The 21,461-nt window shown below is 36.1% G+C and overlaps 5 protein-coding genes across 15 annotated transcripts in view; 2 read left to right on the top strand and 3 right to left on the bottom strand.

Moving 5' to 3' along the window:
- Ca-alpha1t (Ca[2+]-channel protein alpha[[1]] subunit T) overlaps positions 1-8,958 on the bottom strand; it is a 47,777-nt gene extending 38,819 nt beyond the window's left edge. For 3 of the 4 annotated variants that reach the window (XM_070304554.1, XM_070304552.1, XM_070304555.1), the window contains exon 1: positions 7,078-8,957. In XM_070304554.1, coding sequence (XP_070160655.1) covers positions 7,078-7,486 — 409 coding nt within the window. In that variant the 5' untranslated portion in view covers positions 7,487-8,957. Of the gene's footprint in view, positions 1-7,077 lie in introns of all 4 variants that reach the window. The other variant, XM_070304553.1, reaches the window with a different exon arrangement.
- Positions 8,959-9,485: 527 nt separating this feature from the next.
- LOC138937495 (spermatogenesis-associated protein 20) lies at positions 9,486-17,296 on the bottom strand. 7 transcript variants are annotated; one of them, XM_070303831.1, is made up of 14 exons: positions 17,087-17,296; positions 16,802-16,989; positions 14,855-15,032; positions 14,011-14,386; positions 13,623-13,766; positions 13,385-13,474; positions 13,029-13,289; positions 12,778-12,957; positions 12,464-12,673; positions 12,178-12,370; positions 11,912-12,080; positions 11,635-11,840; positions 10,986-11,182; positions 9,486-10,868 (listed from the first exon to the last, which is right to left on the bottom strand). In XM_070303831.1, the coding sequence occupies exons 3-14, from the start codon at positions 15,004-15,006 to the stop codon at positions 10,596-10,598; spliced, it is 2,451 nt and encodes an 816-aa protein (XP_070159932.1). In that variant the 5' UTR covers positions 15,007-15,032; positions 16,802-16,989; positions 17,087-17,296; the 3' UTR covers positions 9,486-10,595. The 7 variants fall into 7 exon arrangements, with proteins under 7 accessions (XP_070159932.1, XP_070159933.1, XP_070159931.1 ...); XM_070303832.1 differs by having other exon boundaries at positions 16,802-16,966; XM_070303830.1 differs by lacking the exon at positions 16,802-16,989.
- Positions 17,297-17,450: 154 nt separating this feature from the next.
- Hspc300 (haematopoietic stem/progenitor cell protein 300) lies at positions 17,451-18,543 on the top strand. 2 transcript variants are annotated; one of them, XM_070303838.1, is made up of 4 exons: positions 17,451-17,558; positions 17,652-17,843; positions 18,136-18,218; positions 18,376-18,543. In XM_070303838.1, exons 2-4 carry the CDS (start codon positions 17,723-17,725, stop codon positions 18,400-18,402), a joined length of 231 nt encoding a protein of 76 aa, XP_070159939.1. In that variant the 5' UTR covers positions 17,451-17,558; positions 17,652-17,722; the 3' UTR covers positions 18,403-18,543. The 2 variants fall into 2 exon arrangements, with proteins under 2 accessions (XP_070159939.1, XP_070159940.1); XM_070303839.1 differs by having other exon boundaries at positions 17,462-17,558; positions 17,671-17,843.
- LOC138937496 (uncharacterized) lies at positions 18,437-19,939 on the bottom strand. Its single transcript, XM_070303837.1, has 3 exons — positions 19,640-19,939; positions 18,911-19,207; positions 18,437-18,829 (listed from the first exon to the last, which is right to left on the bottom strand). Exons 2-3 carry the CDS (start codon positions 19,197-19,199, stop codon positions 18,609-18,611), a joined length of 510 nt encoding a protein of 169 aa, XP_070159938.1. The 5' UTR covers positions 19,200-19,207; positions 19,640-19,939; the 3' UTR covers positions 18,437-18,608.
- Positions 19,940-20,652: 713 nt separating this feature from the next.
- Ndufv3 (NADH:ubiquinone oxidoreductase subunit V3) lies at positions 20,653-21,401 on the top strand. The gene is made up of 3 exons (XM_070303865.1): positions 20,653-20,804; positions 20,922-21,039; positions 21,128-21,401. The coding sequence occupies exons 1-3, from the start codon at positions 20,769-20,771 to the stop codon at positions 21,271-21,273; spliced, it is 300 nt and encodes a 99-aa protein (XP_070159966.1). The 5' UTR covers positions 20,653-20,768; the 3' UTR covers positions 21,274-21,401.
- Positions 21,402-21,461: the final 60 nt, after the last annotated feature.

The following is a 21,461-nucleotide window of genomic DNA, read 5'->3' as shown; positions in this document are numbered from 1 at the left end:
TTCGTCATAATTATATTATTAATCTTTAATATATAGGTGGGTAAATCGGAGGATAAGAGTTAAGCTTCATTACGCGTAATATTCATCTCATACGTAAGAGAATATGTGTGGGACGTTTCACACCTTTGTAAACTCATATTCTATAAACCTTTCAGTAACATTCATCTTTTAATCCTAATATATGATATTCTCAATTCATATAATAATAATTTCCTGTAAAATATTAAATACCGGATAATTACATTGAAGAAATAACATAATACGAGAAAGTAATTATTATTTTTAACATCAATATACATATCGAACGCTCTTTCATTATTACTCATTAACTTGATTGCTTTTCACTTGCAGGAAGTAATGAAAAATAAAGAAATAATGCCTATCCGTATTGAAAAATAAAAAAAATCATTGTGCATTTTATTATAAAAAAAACAAACGCCAATGAAACGAAAATGACGATGGAAAAGACAGAATTACATTAACTTTGTCTTCTATTATATATAATAGAATATTTTAGAAGCGATTCTTCTGGAATATCCATCTTTCCAGAATATTTTCTGCATAGAATTTATAAAAAAATATCTACGAGAAGTTTTTACAGCTTTTTTATAACAAAAAAAAATTTTCTAAAATAACGTGTCTTATTAACTTTTAATTTTTTATTTAAATATTTTAATGAGATGTTTAAATTTTCATAAAAATCTTTCTCGAGATAAAATCCCCAATTAAAATTAAACGAAAAATAAAATCTCTATACTATTCTATTTATACCATCGATGTATATTTAATTCGCCGAAGCTGAAATTCCGATGCTGTATAACATTATAATCGTCAGTATCACGCCATTAAAACAACTGTCCTTTTTCACAGAATGTTTTTTTTAACAACTACGGTTGAAAAGGCATCCGATGGTACTCGCAATCGGTGCTCAGTCAACAGGATGTTTGATATGAAGGAATGAGGAAAAGCCACGGTAGAGTATCCGAAATGTCGACCGAATTCCTTTTCAAATTCCGTCATTTACGATACGATCGATTCAACAAAGTCGACGCTGTTAGAAGAGACCTAAATCATCTTGAAAATCCTCTATCCCTCCGTTAAGGGACGTGTCTTTTACTATTTCGTCACGCTCTCAACCCAAGTCATCTCGACGACTGTTGCTGAAGAAGATTCACTGCAATTTGTCGCGATCGATTTATGAATAACAATAACGAAAAGATAGAATATACATGTAATTTGTATCTCGGGTTATCTTGTATCTCGCGCATTATTGCGACAGGACAGGAATTATAATGAGACTTTCGGACAAAGCAAAGCGCGCGTCGCCAAAAAAACGTTTGCTCGAATTGCTACACCGAACGAGATATATATCGATCGTGTCGCATAGCTGTCGAGCTAATGACTCGACTGATTTTTGCTTGCTCACTAATCTTGTGAAGAACAAATTTACACGCAAAGCTTATTCCATGAAAACAACGTATCTTTTAAAGCTAGCTTTAATTAATTTTAAAATCATTGATTTAAAGAGAGAAAAATAATATAGTATTTTTTAAATAGAGATTAAATTTCCCAAATCATTGAATTTCTATCCAAGAGAAGAAAAAAGCTTTCAATTAGCCCACAATTTTACTATTCTTTTAAATGACTTTTAAATTTTTCAAAAAACAAGAGAATATATTCTCTTGAATAGAAGATCACACATTTCATTCTGCGTTGAGTTCGACCGTGACGGAAACTACAATATTTTCACGCTCAGATATTCTAAGAACAGGAACGAAACATGCATCTCTCATTTCCGGAATGAGTAATTAAGTCGTTACGAGAATAACGTAACCGTTATTCTCGCGAAGGGACAGATGCCTTTTATCTCGCGGATCCACGTGTGCGCACGGCTAAAAATAAATCCCAAGCCCGTTTTAACGCGCGCATCGCGCGGAGATAAGTGACGACGGCGGCAGAAAATAATCAATTCGATTACTCTACTCGAGAGCCGCGGGCAACATAGATATGTGTTAGAAGAACCCGGAGCCCTAGATAACCGTTTATCGTACGGTGCAATCTGCTCGTGTTACCCTCCAGCGCCAGCGTGTGCCTGCGACCGCGTTAAGTACCGTTCACATAAGAATTAATGCCGTTGCCGCAGAATATTTTGGCTCGGTGCAACAATGTGTAATCGTTTACATAAATCTAGCACGTATTAATGATGTTGTATCGCGATACGGAAGCACGCAAGATCTACAAATTCTAGGAATACAACTGCATTGCGGAAACTAACTGTACCAATAATTTGCCAATTGTGCGAACAAAAAAAAAAAAATCTTCGTATAAAATGCAAAATAATGACTCCTCTTGGATATAAAACTTGTACATTTAAAAAAAAAAAAAATCTCTTAAAAAGAAATAAAATCGTATCGCTGAAAAAATTTCTCGCACGTTTAATATAAAATTATGCATTAATTACTATGATGCATTTATTAAGGTATTGTTTTGTATCATATCATACATATTTTATATTCAATATAAAAGATACAGATTCAAAAAACAGAGTTTATTAATCTTTTCTTTTTATCCTCGATATAAATTTCAACAGTTGAAGAAAAACGGTATTTTGAATTAATTAAAACTTGAATGAAATCAATCTCTTCATTTATTAAATCAATTTTTGAACATGTCAACCCGATGACCCGGTTACCCTCATCAACGAGAAATCGCTAGTAAAGAACTTTTAAACTAATCAATTTCTTTCGTTAATTAATTAATTTTAATTTAATTATGAGATACTGATTTCTTATAAACACAGTAAATGTCGTGCGCGAGATCAACTGCAATATCACCTACAATATAACACCAATGAGCTTCGTGTGAACGATACTTTAAGCGATCGATTTTTACGTGCATATTACGTGTCGATCGGTCGGTGATGGTCCGTCAACCTGTTTCTCATCGATGCCTCTCGCTCTCATCGGCGCTCATTTACACGGCGCTCAATAGACAATCAAGCAGCCGAGGCAGCCGAGCAAATTGTTTCGATCAACTGCCGCTTCCGGCGTCGTTCGAGGTCGCGGATGATTGCCTCGTTTGCCTTGCTTTAATGTCACTTAATTATTTTTCCCCGTTCCTATACAATTGGCCTGACCTCGTATTCGTATTCGTAGTCGATCAATGAATCATCGAATCGCCGAAATAATTCAACGAAAGATAACGAAAGTATGCGCGAGCAGATCGAGAGAGAGAGAACCGCTCTCTTGAAATGACATCATCCGTTTTTGATTGCAGCTACAAAATCATGATTACTCTGTGTCACATGAAACTAACATGTATAACGTCACGACGATCACGAGCGAGAAGTTCAGGCTATAAACGTTATATTTACATTACTTTTTACGTTACATTTTCCTCCTACGTTACATTCCTCCTTTTTGGGAGGAGAAAGTCTTCCGTATTTAAAAGAAAAAAAAAAAAAAAAAAAAAAAAAAAAAAAATCCTTTTTTTTTTTCCCCAAGTATTTTAATAATTATTTATAGATCCTATATTAAGATTCTCCAAATCGCATTTAATCGACAAGATTTGCAAGCTGACACGAATGAACAAAGTAACGTGCGACTATACGACAATGTTCTAATTATATGTATATGGCAACGCAGTAAAATTCACATAAATGTGGCACTTGTCGAATATTTGGGAAATGATTGCATCGTCTGGCCATTTCATGAAAATTAAACGAAAACAAAAGTAATATTCGTATGCAGTAAAAACAAACAGTCAGTCGTTTGCAAGAATCAGTAGTTCGAGTGCAATTGGTCAACCGGTACAGTAGTATAATGCAATCATGCGTCGGACTAAAGAGTGACAAGTAGTTCAAGATCATTGTGCAAAATATGTCAGTCTGCGAACGGGGAGGAGCGGATGTTTCTTATTCCGTAATATACATATATATATATATATATTTGATATTTAATTTCCAATTTCAAAGTCGTATAAAGATCTATATAAAGATCTTAAAGTCAAAGAAAAAAGTAAGAAAACTAAGAAGAAAATAATTCAAGATCCTACATTTTTCTCTAAACCAAAAACTCAATTCGTTCTATTTTTACTCTATATTATTCTCTGTATTATACATATGTATCATATTCTTTTAATTCTCTTATACATTGAACTAATTAACTTTGAAACCTGAAGCGAAACAACGTGTAGGCATAAGAGTAAATAAGCGTTAGTATATGAGTATTAATAGTATTATACGAGTTAATTAAACACATGCGGAAGAATTGTAATCAGATTAAACAGTAAACGATTGCTCGGTCATTTCGTAGCACTTAAAGTAATGAAATAAACTATCAAACTGAAATAGAGAGATGGTCGTTTGTCCTAGTTAATGGCAATCATTTCACGCAACCCATGTCATGTAATCTCATATTTAGCAAAATATGTGTTTTTTCGCGGCTTCCCGCTTTACCAAATTGAAAGAAATATGACAGCTATTTATCGATCCATCGCTCAAGTTTGCCTTCTTATATAGCCGTTTAACCCTAAACTTATAAGCCAAGCAGATTAAAATTCTAAACTACAATAAAACGGCTCATAAGACAGTAGATGAATTATTGTATTATTCGCGCGTATTAAAAATATAGCTACGTGTGTGCTATTATTTTTCATGCTCAAATAATGTTAAATCAAGAAACACCGTATCAGGAATTTACTTATTAGATTTAGAAAAGAGACAGAAGCTAAATTTTATAAAAGTTATAAACTATAATTTCAGAACAAGAAAAATGTAATTTAACATTTCCTAGCCCGCCCTTGGATCCGCTAGGATTAAATATCGATAAGTCAAGGACATACACGCTGCTTCAGTACGCGTTTTGCAAAATGTACCTCAAAATTTGATTAATTAAAACCATACAGTATCTTCATTCTACGAGCGATATCTAGCGCACAATAAAATTGCAGCTTAACAACAGTTTCTTACTCGATGTTTGCGTTTTCGTTATTAAACACATATATATATATATCTTTATTCTAAAGTGAGTTCTAAGTGATTTCGTACACGATAAAATATTTCAGAGACATAACAAAATATATATAAAATTAGATTTGTTGTATGTAGCACAATCCTCTCGATCGAGGGACGTGTTTCGATACCCAAGGGTTCGCCATTCTACGAAACATGATTTCAACGGCGATTCAACAGCGGAGCATTACCGCGAGTAAGAGGAAAAGCGGCGAGACAGGCTTCGAGGCCCCGCAACATTCGCAATGCACAAATCCGCCCATTGTCCGCGGCGTACAATGGAAATCTTTCTGCCACACGCGGCGCGCTTGTTGCTCCGACAGTGAGGCTGACTAAACTTTGCCCGATCGCCACCTCACCACATGCGGTGCGGTTGCGTGTCCCTCCGCACACACTCCCAGTAATTTCTCGCACAAACGGGTGTAAGGTATAAAAGTTCCGGTGTATACGCGCCGGGAACAGTAGGAGGGAACGAAAGCGAGAGAGAGTGAGGAGGAAAATGAGTAGAGGAACGGGAAGCTATCGTGCGAAGGAAAAAAAGGAGAACCGTCGCCGCCGAGAGAAGAGAGAAAGAGAGAGAGAGAGAGAGAGAGAGAGAGAGAGAGAGAGAGAGAGAGAGTAGAGAGAACCGTGCCACTATGAAAAGCGGCTGTGCGCTCCGTGTAGGATTCGCCTGGGGATAGGTCAATCAATGACCTATTTAAGGAATCTTCAGACTAGTCTCCCTCCATCACGCTCGCTATCGGGGTTATTCGCAGTGATAAATACGCTGCCAGATAGAGTAATGTTGCATTCCCCCCTTCCCCCTCCCCCCAGCAAATGGGGCGGAAGCGCTACGCGTTCACAGGGCGCAAATTACTCCCGTAAATTCTTTTAAACGAAACATCGCGAAGACGAAAACAGAGCGATTAAATGTACTATAATATACGAAGGACTTCCATATGTTGGAGGATCGCAAGAAAGAACAATTATTCACGCTTCGATAAATATCGATCAATAATCGAATCTTTCATCAAATTTAAAAAAGAAGAAAAAGGCCTACTTATTTCTCACGTTTTTACAATTTTATATGTAATTTTTTATCTATATATAAAGATAGCCTCCCCCCTCGTCTCCTCGTATAAAAATCGATTACGCAAAATAATATTGATGTTCAGTTGAGTGGTTGTCAATCATTAGCATATGTTATAATTGCGATTGATTTATTTGTATCGAATTAAATTCGCCGTAGCTACACTCTGTACGAATATATTCTAGAGCAAGCTCCGATGCTATTGACAATCTAGTTAAACGCGTGTATCGATATCGCGCTTTATCTGATCTTATCTGATAATCCGCTGCACATTACATAGCAACTTAGGAAAATCAACAAAAGCCGATAGATACTACGGCGAATGCTGACGCACGCGCAACCTTGTAGCCAGAGAGATGAAATAAATTCCTAATGAAGATCGACTGGAACAGTTCGCACCACCTTACCACGACCATGAAAAGTGCGAATCTGTGTTTGTAAAACATACACAAAGATACCGTCGATACTTTTCACAAAAGCTAGGAACTCGGTATCTAATGTAATCGATTCTTATTCTGTTTTGGGGAAAAACATTTTTTCCCGACCTATCAAATATACTGTAGAATAAAATATATAAATGTCAAGAGATTAAAGAATTTCTTAATTGTTAAAAAAACTTTGTGAAGACGTCTAAATCATATTCTGTGTTATTCCTGTTCTCAGGCATTTCTTTAATCTAGTAAAAAGACATAAATTACAATTTTTCAAATGTCCGTTAGAAATCTGAGAGGCAGTTTAATTCAAACTTTTTTAAAAAATATTTCTAAAATCTACTCAAAAAAACTTCAAAAACCTTTCAAGTTTCTTGACATATTTGTTAGATGTATTTTTATGTGTTGGTTGAAACATAATACACACACACACACACACACACACACACACACACACACACACACACACACACACACACACACACATATACGAAATCGTGCATGCAAGTCAAATCCTAAAAAAATATCTACCATATTTAGTCTAGAAATATCAAAAGGATATGGATTAGTGATAAGCGCGAGACACCAGTTGCGCGGTCGTGTAGTCTGGTCGAGATATCTAAGAGCAATTGGAACGAAACCTGGATAGGGTAGATCCTCCCCCTCGTCCTCATCTTCGTTATCCTCATCGTCGTCGTCGTCGTCGTCGTCGTCGTCGTCGTCATCGTCGTCGTCGTCGTCGTCGTCGTCATCCTCATTGTTTTCGTCATCCTCATCTTCGCCTTCTTCCTCTTCCTCTACAACTACTCGTCTTTCAGCGGATTCGCAAGCCTCATCCTCGTCCTCGTCATCTTCGAAGTCGCTGAGCTCCGCCACGTCGCTATCGGAGCCCTGTTCCCCTCCGACCCCGATTCCGCCGCCTGTCTTTGACGCGGATCGGTACCGGTATCCTTGAGGATAATGCAACGACATCCTCGGAATCCCTATTTCTTTCGAGCGCGACGTTTTCCCGGAAGTCCTCAACGACGTGGCGGCCTCCTCGACGCTTGGAGCTGCGTGAGGCGACAATTCGGAGACTCCTCGCAGGGAGAAATTCTCATCGCCCGATCTTGCGTCGCGTTCGATACTTCCTGCACGTTCTTAGCTACTGTCGCGAAAAATCAGTCGATTTTGACAGCGTCATCTCTTCTCGCCAATCCAGTGACGCGATCCTCTTCCTCGCAAGGATTTTCCTCCTCCGAACTGCTATCTTAACTCTGACACGTTGGTCCACACTGTCGCGATCGAGGATGCAAGCGATTGTCCGCCGATTGCATCTTACATCGGGGAGATAGCAAATTTAAAGTGCGAGTGTGCGGATGTGCATCTCTCGACGCGCCTGTCCGCTGTTTCTCTCACCTGCGCTTCTCACCTGGGGACGTAGCGAGCGCGCAGTAACCTTGCCCCGATATCGCGGTGTCCCCGGAGGATGAACGCGCGCAAATTTCACCACGAGGTCATACGCGAGGTTCTTTTTCCTTTCGAGAGAGAGAGACAGTCTGGGTGGCGTGATCAGATCCAGAAAAAAAGAACACGCGTAAAGCGCGTGGTCGAGAACTGATCAACTACACCACCACCATCACCACCACCACCACCACCACCACCACCACCGCCTTTTTTATTTCTAGCTATTCACCACCTGGATCCGTAATTTATTTCTCTCCAGATGCGGGTTCTACTGACCGCGATGTCGGTCGCGCGGACACGCGGGCACTAGTGAGCGATGATCGCGGACTTTTTCTTCTTTACACGGCGCGGTGGTGGTAGTAGCTGAACGCCGCGCGATCGCGGCCGGATTCAACGACGACGACGGTGCCCGACGCAGCGTCGACCGGTGACTGAAAAAAACGTCGAACATCCTCGACGCCGACGATGATGGACGCATGCGCGACCCCAGCGTGTGCGTGTCCCTCGCCTCATCCGCGCGTCTCGCGACTTCCAACATCCTCTCCCCCGGAGAAAATCCGGAGATCTTCCTACTCTTTCCCACCTCTCCTACGCTTCCCGGCCACGCGCACCATCTTCTTTTTCTCCACTTCTTCCTATTCCTCCCGGTTAGCCGACCGAAGCTCCTTCACGACTAGTACTCGGGATGAGCAAGACGGAAGGAGAGATAGAGAGAGAGAGACAGACAGAGGGATGGAGCAGTGAGACTGAAGAGGATCTGGCAAAGTCCTTGAGATCTCCTCGCTTTCACTTTCGGTGTCGACTAAATGGCCCTTGTGCTTTTTTCCGCGCCATTATTTGCTGCTATCTCTCTTATTGACACTTCGACCTCCTGGGCTAATTGATTAGGGTTACGCACAACACATCGCGTAATCGGCACCGCGGCTATTTCTCCAGGGGTGCAGGAGCGCGAAAAGCGATCGAGCGGAAAGTAAGTTCACCGAAAGAGAAGTTCGTTCCTTCGGGTTGCGCCGAATAATGGAGAAAAGAGCAAGGAAGGGGAAACATCGATAATACTTGAGGCTGTAGTTGATAGATAGATGATTGTTCGATGAAGCATAATCCAAGGGTTGAATTTTGTTCGATAAAGACGATAAAAATTCGTGACAATTTCATTTTTACAGCATCAATTTTAATATTTCAAGATAACGACAATCTTCAGAAAATATTGTATTTCTCGATCCGTACTTGGTGCGCTGAAAGAAACTTTGTTAAAAATAATGCGTTACACAAATAGAAATTCGCTTTTCAAAAATAGAAACGACTAATTCTACCAAATTAGGTATACAACTTACGTCGCGACCGACAATTGTTATTTGAAAGTTATTAATAATTAATAAACGATATTATAATCATAAGTTAATATAAATGAAATTCCTTTATTAAAAAAATTTGATTGAAATACGTACTTATACATTTTCACACCTAATCTAACATTTTTATATGAATTGTTTAAAATTACTATTCTAAAAAATCTTTCAAGAAAATAAACGTATATATTTAAGCGCTACGAGTTTTAAAAGAAATAAGAAGAACTTAATATTAATTTTATAATTGTGCTGTACTAATTGAAATGTGATAAATTTTATATAATAATTTGTATCATTTAATATCGCATTAACATATATATTGCGCAACAAAAAACAGATAGCAATCTTTGATCTTCTACGCACTGCTATTTTCTAACGAAACTTTTGATGATATAACGGGGTCAAAACTGAAACATCATAACGCTCACCGAGACTGACTTATTATATACTTCGTCTATTTTTGTTCGGAAATCAGACGAAACGAAGAAGGCGCAAACCGCGTGTATATCACGCTGTTACGTGAATATTCGAAAATAAAAACGACAAGTTAGCTACGGCGATAATCAATCGATACTGGATACGCGATTAAAGTCAGCGTTATGCCCGGAAACGATCAAGTTTGTCGGAGATTACAAACGCATCGTCGACCTTAATCGGCTCCACGCGTGCAACCGAAAATAGAAATCAACGCGCATGTTCCACATGTTCGGTCGTTTCAAGTGGCTGACATAATCTGCGAAGTTTGATGTTTCGCGAAAGATGCTAACCGCGGATCTTGATAATTGAGAGAGAGAGAGAGAGAGAGACAGAAAGGAAAAGAGACGCTTGACATTCTTTTTATACAGTTACGAATTTATTCAGAATAAAGATGAACGTTTACGATGCGACGTGTAGCACAAACGCCGGATTATCGCGCAAAGTCATTGTACGTATATCGCATCGTACACATCCCTATTGGATACATCTCTTTATTTGGCTGCGATACGTTATCGATTTGCTCGCACTTACGAACGCTACGATGACTCTCGCTACACCAATCTCTCTACGGGCTAATATTGCATTATTTAACACGGTAAATCCTTTTTACGAGGGTAGAGCGCGCAAATGGCGCGCCGGGACACAAGTAACAAGGTAACGTCAAATAACGTCTTGATAATGTTTCTAACGTCAATAAAATATCATTAAAACGTTACCTTGTTATTTGTGGATATACTTATATCGAAAAATATTTTGGTGGAATCTTTCCTTCTTTTGCCATTATAAATTATGACGAGCGATCTAGCCGTTCACAGTTTGGAAAATTCAGTATCATCCAATTGAGAAGCAAGCTCGCTAGAATTCGTAATCGGTACAGAACACGTATGACGTCGACACACTAAAACTGTCGCCCGGCCCTTCTGCGGCTTCAGTTTGCCGACGATCGCGTTTTTACGTAACAACACGTTGTTCTGTTGCTCGGGATCGGCTAACAAAAGCACCCTACCTGGTATCAGACGCTCGCGGATAACGCTCAGCATCTCCATTATATCTTCAGTTTGCGGTTTCCCCGCAATATAAATCTGGAAAAAAAACCGCACTCTATAAAGAGTGTGCGAAGAATATTTCTTGGCGGAAACGTCAACGTCTTACAATTAAATTCGTACACATCGTCAACGGCAGAAACGGAAGACACATACCTGCGTTGTATTGTGATACTCGAGCAACGCTAACGTCAATTGTGGAAACATAATTGGCATCTCTGCGAGTCCTTTACCAAATACGCATAGAAGCCGTCCAGCTTTATCTTTGAACTCGCTACGATCCAGGTAGGCCGCCAATCGCAATAAATTAGAGCATGCGACAGAATTACTGGATGGTTCCGCACCGTCATGAACTGCAATCAAATTCATTAAACGTTAAATATTTTCAATAGCTTTTTACTATTTCGTAACAGTTCGTGAAAAATCAACTAACAAAAATCAGCTTGAAATTTCGCAAATGTCGCAATTCACTTTTCTAATTCGCTAATTTGGAAACACTGCATAAGATCTTAATCTACATCATTTCTTACTTTAAAAATATGAATCTGATTTTTATATCTTTCATATTTTGACTTCAAAACCCTTTCTCTTCGAATATATCAAGTTAAGGCAATGTTGAAAATGCGATTTAATGAAACCAAATTGTAATGAGAATTCAGCACAAGCTATAAATATTTAAATATGATGATCTTTATGGCCTAATGCGGTTCTGCGTTCGATCTCGTTTACTCGATGTAACCGCCGCATTAAAGAGTACCTTCCCGTTTAATGGCCAAACTAAAATTACCACAAAAACATGCCGTACCATCTTTCATCCGTAAAATCATCTGAGAATTCTCAACCGTGGAAAAGTAACCGCCATCTCGCGAATCCCAGAACAATCGGTCTTGAATATCTTGCAGCTCCTCAGCAAACTCGAGCCAATGCGCATCGAAATTGACCTCGTACAGATCGAGTAATCCTTTCACGATAAATGCGTAATCGTCATGGAAACCGTGAATCGGCACGCTCCTATAAATCATATCGTAGATTCAATCTCACAATGTGTGACATCAACACTGAAATAAGACGTCTATTCTCACGTTTGCATAATTCTATCGTCCTCTCCACGATAACAACTACGAAGTAGCACGCTTTTATTTTTATCAAACAAATATCGCTCTACGAATTTGGCAGCGTCCGTCGCTAATTCGACGTATTTGTCGTTTCTCACAGCTGCTCCAGCACGCGCAAAACCACTTATCATAAGACCTGTAAATAGATTGTTAGACTTTCACATTCGTACACATTCGTCGCGATGACGAATGTTTTCATCATTCATCATCGATATCGATTGGCTATTCATTACCATTCCATGCCGTGACGATCTTATCGTCCAAATGGGGTCGCGGTCTCTTCGATCTTTCTTCAAACAAGATTCGACAGGCCTCCTTAATATAATTTTTAGTATTCTCTACACTAATATCAAAATGTTCCGCGGTTTGTTCTATGCCATCATACACAATAAATACATTTTTGCCGGTAAGTTCGCCATGTGGATCCTACACCGCCAAATAAACATTCGCAAACCTTACTTTATAAGTATCTCTTATTTTATAACTTCGATACGAACTTACGTTAGATATCTAACGTACTTGAGCCTTTCGCACGTTTCCCTCCTTTCTTACATTGAAGTGATAGCAGACCAGGTCGGAAAATCGAATATTATCGTTACCAGGTACTTTCTTATCTAAAAGGGTCTTAACTTCCTTGTAAGTCCAAACATAAAATGCGCCTTCCCGTTTCATTAAAGCCTGTGGCTCTGGGAGTGAATCGGCGTCCTCTGCACTGTAGAACCCACCTTCCTGAAAAGCACATACACGATATAAATATTTATATTCTCCTAAGTCCTTGTTGTTATCACATCTATGAAAATTAAGCAAAAATATGAGTAATATGAGTATAATACCTTGTGTCGCAGATCACGCGCGACATACGTTGCAATATCGTCTACAATGTCGGAATAGAATACATCTTTCGTGACGACATAAGCGTCGGCGTAGGCTTGTATTATTTGAGCTTGATCGTAGAGCATTTTCTCGAAGTGAGGAACGTGCCATTCACCGTCCACAGAATATCTAGAGAATCCCTGAATACGACACATTTGAAATAATTTAACTCGCACATAATAATCGTGAAAGAGTAAAGAAACGGTCTTACTTGTCCCACGTGATCGTGAATTCCACCGTGAGCCATTTTCGTCAGGGTATGCAGAGACATTTCTAAACATTGCTTACGCAACTCAGAGGAGGTACTTAGAGCATATGTACTGAAGAGAAAATTAAAATTGACAGGTTCGGGAAATTTCGGCGCATTCATCCTGGATCTGCTGCCAAATCCGCCAAATTTCGGCTCGTATCCGTTCGCCAAAAGATGAACGCATAACAAAGCACATTCGGCCGAGGGAAATCCATCATCAATCTGCAAAAGTGCGAAAATTGAATAAATCAGAATCGAATAAAAGCATAATATGTATAAAAATGTTTTATCTCTCCAAATATTTAAATCTAGCTTACTTTTAAGCCTTGTCTGCATTCGACAATATCCTTTAAGCGTTCTACTATGTTAGCAGCGGATTTGATTATGTTGCTCTTTTTCTGCACCCACTATAATAAAGAAATCATTTATAAGCCTAATTTATCGGGATGGGAATAAGATTTATACATGACAAATTATAAATGTAAATTCTCTCGACACATGCTAACGTAAGAATATTTATATCCAATGTATATAAGTATCGTGCTTTTTGCACACCTCCTTCGCAACTCCTAACAAGAGCGATTTAAATCCTATAAGGCCATATTTGTCATCTGGCGGGAAATATGTTCCACCCGTCACTGGCGTTAAATCCGGCGATAGGAAAACACTCATTGGCCAACCACCATGGCCCGATTTTGCCTATTTCAAATACAGATATATATATATATATATATATATATATATATATATATATTACTAACATATTACTAACATAGTACTAACTATACTGATAGAAATATTTTTATATTGAATTAATTATAATATAATTTTATCAATAAGCTAAAAAATACAATTGTATAAGTAGGAGATATATAATTTGCTATCTATTTTCTGACTTCGCGTATGAAAGGCAATAATCAACAATTATTCCGATAACACGTACCTGAACAAATGTCATATATATTCTGTCGATATCGGGCCTTTCTTCCCTATCCACTTTAATATTAACAAAATTCTCGTTCATGATTCGCGCGATGTCTTCGTTTTCAAATGATTCCTTCTCCATCACATGGCACCAATGACACGTGGAGTAACCGACTGATAAAAATATCATTTTATCCTCCTTCTTTGCTCTTTCCAGAGCCTCGTCACCCCAAGGATACCATTCCACGGGATTAGTCGCGTGTTGCAGTAGATACGGCGACTTTTCCAAGCTCAAACGATTTAGTTTCTTTACATTAGAATGAGTGGTGTTTTTAGCGCTGCTCTTGGATGTCGATGCCATTCTGACGGATGATAACAGGAAATTGCGATTTGATCTGTTTCAAATGTATTTGTTAATATAAACTTTAAACTGTAGAATAGAAATGTAGCAAATATAAACTCGATCTTTTTATCAACAACAACATGAAAATTATTAGCTGTGAATGAATTGAGTTTAAAAAAAAATAGTTTTATTTTTCATCTAACTTGAAATAACTCATTTAATGAAATTATTTAATAAATCTTGATCTAATTAGCTTTAAAGTTTCAAATATTTAACAGTTGCGGAAAAATATCGCGTATATTTAAATCCATATTGAGAAACAGTCTTTACAACAAATTTATCATAGCGTATATGTGTCTAAAATCTAATTTAGTTTAATGCAAATGTCATGAGACGTTCCTTCAAATTATTAATGTTAGAAATTATTTATATGTAATCTTTGAGAGATCAGATATTTCTATATTAAATATATAATAATTATAATAAATAATTGAATATATGATCGCATGTATGATTCGACCTGTTAATGTATTGTCCAACGACAGGAAGAAGGGTACTTCCAATCAAATGAAAGCCCGTACGACACCCGTACTGCACCGTACTGCGCCGTTTCTTAGATATCTCGGACACGTAGCGGACTGTTGATAAAAGATTGCATCTTCCCGAAGTCATAACACAATTAGCATGGAGAGTATGCACTGCAATTATCGATCTTATATCGCATGTCATATCGCTGAATAATTATTAATTAATTCAATCGAATGATTATCAAATAAGCTTAACATTATTATATTGTACATATCACAAGTTTTGCACAATGCTTCTTTCAATAAAAAATTTAGCAGACGTCAATTCTAGATTATCTCAGTAAACGTTCACATATAAAAAAAATTAAGTTTGTTTTATTTATAAAATTAATTGCGCAAATATTTATAAGCTGTTGTGATATATTATAAAAGCACAATTTTTTAAATAAAAAGAATAAAAAGAAAATCTTAATTCTAGGAAGACCTACTTCGAAAAAAATTTTATGTTTATATAACAATTGCGATCACGCGCGATTACGTGTTATAAATAAATATATAAATATTCCTGACAGCACATCCTAAAAGACGCACATTCCTAAAAGACAACTTAAAGATGTCTTATCCTTTTTTTAGACATCTTTAAGATATTTTTTGATCTTCCTGTTCTGTCTGAAACTATTCAAATTTTTTTTTATCATTTAATCAATACTTTTCAATTGAAATAAAATAGTTATTTTTATTTATATATAAAGAAATATGCAAAAACAGCACTACGCTCAAGCTTAAAGTGATATCTTAAATTATGCTCAAGCTTTTAGGATAAATATATATAAGATCCTTTTTCTCTCTTATTTAAAAATCGCTTCTTTTAATATCGCTCATTACAATATAATGTGATTTAAATAAATTAGGCATATTATATTACATTCAACTATTTCAATAAAAGTTAATATATATATATATATATATATATATATATATATATATATATATATATATATATCTATTTATATTCAATCATTTCTAGATAAAAGAGTATTAAAGTAAAAAAAGAAAAGGATTTATCTCAAGGAAGAAACAAATATTTTAGAAATATTAAAATAAAGATTATATAGTATACTACAAACATTGGAAATCGAAGTACGTTTTCTAATAAAGACTTAAAATCTGTAATCAAACTTAAGATCGCGAATAATGGGACACACGGTACATATCAAGTAAGAAAATGGCAGATCTATATTCTACGCAGCGATTATCGCGCCATGAATCGGCGATATTCTCGAGCATAATCGACCATTGCGAAAATCGTCGAATCAATTCTAAAAAGCGTTGAACTACTCAGCCTTGTGCAAGATTAAATAAAATTTAATATCCGCCGATAAAAAACAACATATATGCGTACATACAGAGTTTGCAGCGTCCGATTCGATAGAGATCCGTGTTCCTCGAAATTTTTACTGAATTACATTGCCAGATGGCGCGTAAATTAATCCCAGCGCGCTTTTACAATATACAATATATATGTACGCATTAGTTTTTACAATACGCACGAAATCACATAGGAAATCGGGAAACATACTACAAATTGTTATTAGTGATATTTTATCGTATAGATTTAAATTAACATGAGTGTGAGATGTCTCTTTTTCTCATCATTAGATAATAAAAAAACATATAATAAAAATGAAAAAAAATCATGTGCAATGTTGATCGAAAAGCTGTTAAAAAATCGTTGTATTATAATATCACAATATTATTTCGACCGGACATATGTAAATAAAAAAATCAGCCACTTATCTATTAGCTACTTGATATATAAAACGTCAAATATATCATATCACACAAAATCATTTATTTTATTTAAAAATATTTTTCACACTAGATGGCTCGCAAACCATGATATATATATCATATATAATATTCTCGTTATTCAAATATACCTAAACGTTGTATAAAGATCCTTAATATATATGATCGATGTTGGGACGAAGTAAATGTGCTGCAAAAGCTATGATATGTTTGAATCCTTGGATCTTAATAAGCGGTGTTTACAGGAACAACTTATTCTTCGTTCCAAAATTATGTTACCATCACATGTATACCGACTGTTAAATTTTGAATATTATTCCTGTATTTGTATCATTTAAAACGTTAAAAATGCAAAGAGAAATCAAAATCAACACGAACGGAAGCTAAAGGAATTGGGAAAAAAGAGATCATCTAACCTGGTGTAATAGTGACGTCTTAGTCGGAAATATCCACATCTTAGAATGACAGCTACGTCTCGTCAACAGATCAATAATCAAAGAGCTAAAACACTAGCCACATGCGTTCACAGCTGTCATGCACTATTTACGTTTCCAGAAGCTCCAAAAGACCAAGTACTCGTCGTGCGTGCTCCGAAAATATCGAGTGACTGTGAATCAATACATAATAGATGGATATAAACTATACAAACAATATATAGAGGCTGCGGTTGGAACGACGCTAGAAATGTTTCGAAGCGTTTGATCGACCAATCAGGGCAAAGAGAGTAAAGATTTCTTTATTTTGATTGGTCAATACAATGCTTTGAAGCATCTCTAGTGTCTTCTCCACTGCAGTCTTTAGATAATACATAGAAAATTATTTTTTGACAGTGATAGTCCAGAATTCTTTTCGCCGTACAAGATTCCTAAAATCTGTACAGCGTTCAAGGTTAGTCTAGAACTGTCAATTTGCAATTTTCGATACATTTCAAACAATGTGATAAAATTGAGAAAATATATTCTTCTCTCTTAACGTAATTAGATCAACAATTTATTAAAAGGAAACTCGAAAGGCGCGTATCTCTCTCTCGCACGTGACAATACGCGGTGAGAATGGCAGCCATACACCGGGAGGCGATACAAAAACAAATTCAACAGGACTGGGCTAATCGCGAATACATAGAAGTTATCACTGGCAGTATAAAAAAAATTACGGATTTTCTTAATTCTTTCGGTAAATTGTCACATTCTAAGTTTCTATTCTCGCTAGCCATAAAACCATTATATATATATATATACACACACACACACACACACACACACACACACACACACACACACACACACACACACACACACACACACACACACACACACACACACACACACACACACACACACACACACACACACACACACACACACACGTATTAATATGTATTAATATACATATTAATATTCATAAGGTTATATTATTTTTAACGCTCTATTATATTATATATTCAATACCTTTCTTTTCTTTTTAGATATGTCTTGTAGATCAAGAATAGCAGTCCTTAATGAAAAGCTCACGACTCTTGAACGAAGAATTGAATATCTAGAGGCATGCGTAAGTGACTTCATATTTACGTTTAAATTGAAAAAGTGATCTATCTTATTATTGATTGCACACACAAAGTATTTTTCTTAAAATTTTTTAAGTAAATGACATCTATTAATATAGCATTTTTTATATTACTATGTTAATAATTATAATTATTTAACAGGTCACAAAGGGTGAAACACTGACATGATCCCTCTATGTGTAATGCACGAATATATCCTTTTACAATCCATTTTATTTACTGTATTAGAATCTGAATAAATACAGGATGAAAATGAAAGATACATTTTTTGTATCTCTTTATATCATCAATTATACATGTATAATAAAACATATTGCTATTTAATTTTATCCATCAGCAACACTAATTAATTTCTTTATGTATACAAAAGATCATTATTCCCAGGGCCTACGTCCTCTAGGATCCTTAACGATGGTAAAGTCAAAGGGGAAAGTAGTATGTTGAGTTAATAATTCAGCATCTAATGGAAAAGGTTTCCAATTAGTCAAATCACCATGCTTTTTAATCATGGCACACGCAATTAATCCAATAGTGAAACTATGAGTAAGCACGCCCTTCCTCTGCCAATGATAGAAGACTCCACTTGTAGCTAACGCTGTAGCAAATAAACAAAATTTGATAACTATTCATACCCCTAAAATAAATAAATAACATCTAACATTTATACATTACATACAAGCTAGAATATAATTGGCATAGCCATCTTTTCCTCTAATTTTTGTCACTGTATATGCCACAGAAGCAAAAGTGGCACACATGGCAGTAAGAGGTACCACCCAATAAGACATGGTATTTAATGCTTCCCAGAAAGTATACGATTGAGATATTAATATACAATCATATCCACCCATGAAGACGCCACCGCAAAATCCATATTTACTCAGCCCGAGCACTTTTTCAAACGGCTGTTGGCCTTCAGGCGCATTGCTGTATCTCCAGTTGTTTATTAGGTACGGTAGTAACATAGTTAAAGCTAAAATAAAAAAATTATAAATAAATGTTATACAACACTAATAGGAGATTTCTGCAAATATTCATGTCTCCTCTATGTACTACTGTATTTTGGCATTCGATAACAAATTATTAAGTAAAGATTGTATCAGTCTTAGGCCGATATTACATTTATCGTACGACAAATTTTTTAAGCATATTGATTGGCTGCAAAATAGAAACTTTTTTGAGTCTCTAGATTTTAGCTAATCAATGCGCTTAAAAAGTCGTACAACAAATCTAATACTGTTCTTATATGTGCTACGCATATATATATATATATACACATGTGTAATGTATCTCTATTAACTGACAAATTCTGACTCTGTGTAGAGTAAAAAAAAACGATACATAGCAACTTGAAGCCAAAAATATGACATTGTTTTGATATCAATGACTACATATCCATACGCACCGCGAATCGTATGTCAGATCTCTCAAACTTAATTCGCCATAAGCAGATAGCGATAGGATAGGTCAATCTCAGGTTATGTCACCCCGAAAATAAAAAACATCTAGCGTGCAATCTGCAATACACGGGACACGAATGCCTCTCTTACAAGATTCACGCACGAAACTGTTGCAAAACTTGTTCACACTATATTCACACTATATTACGTAATGCCGATACTCATTCAAGTTTTCTTCTCGAAGAAATCGAGCAATCTAATATCTTCGTGGTAGCATTCGAAAATTTACTCATCGAAATGAAGCAGCATTTGATTGACCAATAAGAAGCAAAGATTTCTTTGCCTGGGAATCGATTGTGTATTGGTTTCTGCACACAGGACGCGGAAACGCGTCGCGCGGCAAAAGGCGACGCGGTAGCCAATCAACTTACAACTTTTCTAATTAGAGTAAAATATTGATTGGTTACCGCGTCGCCTTTGCCGCGCGGCAAGCGTTTCCGGATCCTGTGTGCAGGGAGTCTATATTATGGTTTTTGAAACGAAGTAAAAATTACAAAAGTAAGGAAATTCACTAGAATATCTACAATTTCATTTGTCGAAATCTAGTAAATCTGTTCACTTTTGTAATTTTCATCTCATTTCAAGAACCGTAATTGGCCCCCATATCTTTGAACTAGTCACTTTTGTAATTTTCATATCGTTTTAAGATACACAATTAACCCTCTGATTAGTCATTCAAACTCGACAAGTATATAGCGATTTTGAATGAACGGGTTAATCCAATCCGTGTTCCCCGCTTTAAAATATATCGGTGTAAATGTAAACTAGGCCATACATACTAACCTTTCTATCTCCTACATTTTTTTAAATGATAAGGAAAAAAAATAATAAATAAAGTTGAAATTTTGTAAAATTATAATATTTGAAGTTTTTTATTGTGAGCGCTATCCTTATTAAATAAATATATTTTCTTAACTTTCTTCACTTCTTGCATGTTTGCCAACTGTAAAATTTTAGATATTTCATATCAATGATCGGGGTAGGAAGGAGGAGGGTGAGTCAGTGTCAAAAGGACATCAAGATTTTTTTGTCCATTATAAGCTAAATTGTTGCAATTTACATAGTTATCGCAAAATGTTGCATGTAATAGCGAGACGAGTACGTTTACAGGTGTGTATTAGAAATAACTGACAATGAATTACATTATGTTAGAACTGTTTAATTTATTCAAATGAAAGTAACCTCTCTGTTTATATAAGCTTCAAATATGTAAATTGTTATTTTCAGGCAATAACAATTGTTCCTTTACGAACGTATAGTACAGAGGTTTCGAGTATTAATCAATACGCTGCGAATATTAATGTGCCAGGTCTCAGTGAAAACGTCGTCAAAGTACCAAACGCACGTAAGATCAAAGATCGTTATCTCTCACAAAGTATTTATGTGTGCTTTCATATTGAAAAATCCAACTTTCTAAACTTAAATTTATATAGCTGTAGGACCTGGTGCCTCCAAAAATAAGGAGTACAAAAATCCCGAATATTTCTGTTATCATGCTGAGTCATTCGGAGAAGCTGAAGTAGAATTAGCAAAATATAGATTACCAGTACCATCTAATAAGAAACCGTTCCATAGGTAGATAAATTAAGAGAAAAAAAATTTTACATGTAGCAAAATAAAAATAATTATATAAAATAACGAAAAAATAAGATATAAAATGGGATGTGGTAATGACAGACGTTATGTATTCAAAATTATAGTATAGTTATATTATACACTCGAAAAAAAAAAAAAAAAGATAGATTTGATATATTACTCATCTATATG

The sequence above is a fragment of the Polyergus mexicanus genome, unplaced genomic scaffold (genome assembly GCF_030449975.1).
Source record: "Polyergus mexicanus isolate NDT 795.1 unplaced genomic scaffold, iyPolMexi1.0 SCAF_11, whole genome shotgun sequence".
Taxonomy (NCBI): domain Eukaryota; kingdom Metazoa; phylum Arthropoda; class Insecta; order Hymenoptera; family Formicidae; genus Polyergus; species Polyergus mexicanus.
This window is presented reverse-complemented; position numbering and strand designations above follow the sequence as displayed.

Bases quoted from the DNA above. Each gene is read 5' to 3' on its own strand.
- LOC138937495 (XM_070303831.1), bottom strand. From the start codon at position 15,006: ATGACTTCGGGAAGATGCAATCTTTTATCAACAGTCCGCTACGTGTCC. The intron at 12,674-12,777 runs GTATTATACTCA...TGTGCTTTTCAG, and splicing joins CGCGTGATCTGCGACACAAG to GAAGGTGGGTTCTACAGTGC. The intron at 12,371-12,463 runs GTACGTTAGATA...TTGGCGGTGTAG, and splicing joins GAAACGTGCGAAAGGCTCAA to GATCCACATGGCGAACTTAC.
- Hspc300 (XM_070303838.1), top strand. From the start codon at position 17,723: ATGGCAGCCATACACCGGGAGGCGATACAAAAACAAATTCAACAGGAC. The intron at 17,844-18,135 runs GTAAATTGTCAC...TTTTCTTTTTAG, and splicing joins GGATTTTCTTAATTCTTTCG to ATATGTCTTGTAGATCAAGA. The intron at 18,219-18,375 runs GTAAGTGACTTC...ATTATTTAACAG, and splicing joins TTGAATATCTAGAGGCATGC to GTCACAAAGGGTGAAACACT.
- LOC138937496 (XM_070303837.1), bottom strand. From the start codon at position 19,199: ATGTTACTACCGTACCTAATAAACAACTGGAGATACAGCAATGCGCCT. The intron at 18,830-18,910 runs GTATGTAATGTA...TATTTGCTACAG, and splicing joins TGCCAATTATATTCTAGCTT to CGTTAGCTACAAGTGGAGTC.
- Ndufv3 (XM_070303865.1), top strand. From the start codon at position 20,769: ATGTTGCATGTAATAGCGAGACGAGTACGTTTACAG. The intron at 20,805-20,921 runs GTGTGTATTAGA...TGTTATTTTCAG, and splicing joins CGAGACGAGTACGTTTACAG to GCAATAACAATTGTTCCTTT. The intron at 21,040-21,127 runs GTAAGATCAAAG...AAATTTATATAG, and splicing joins CGTCAAAGTACCAAACGCAC to CTGTAGGACCTGGTGCCTCC.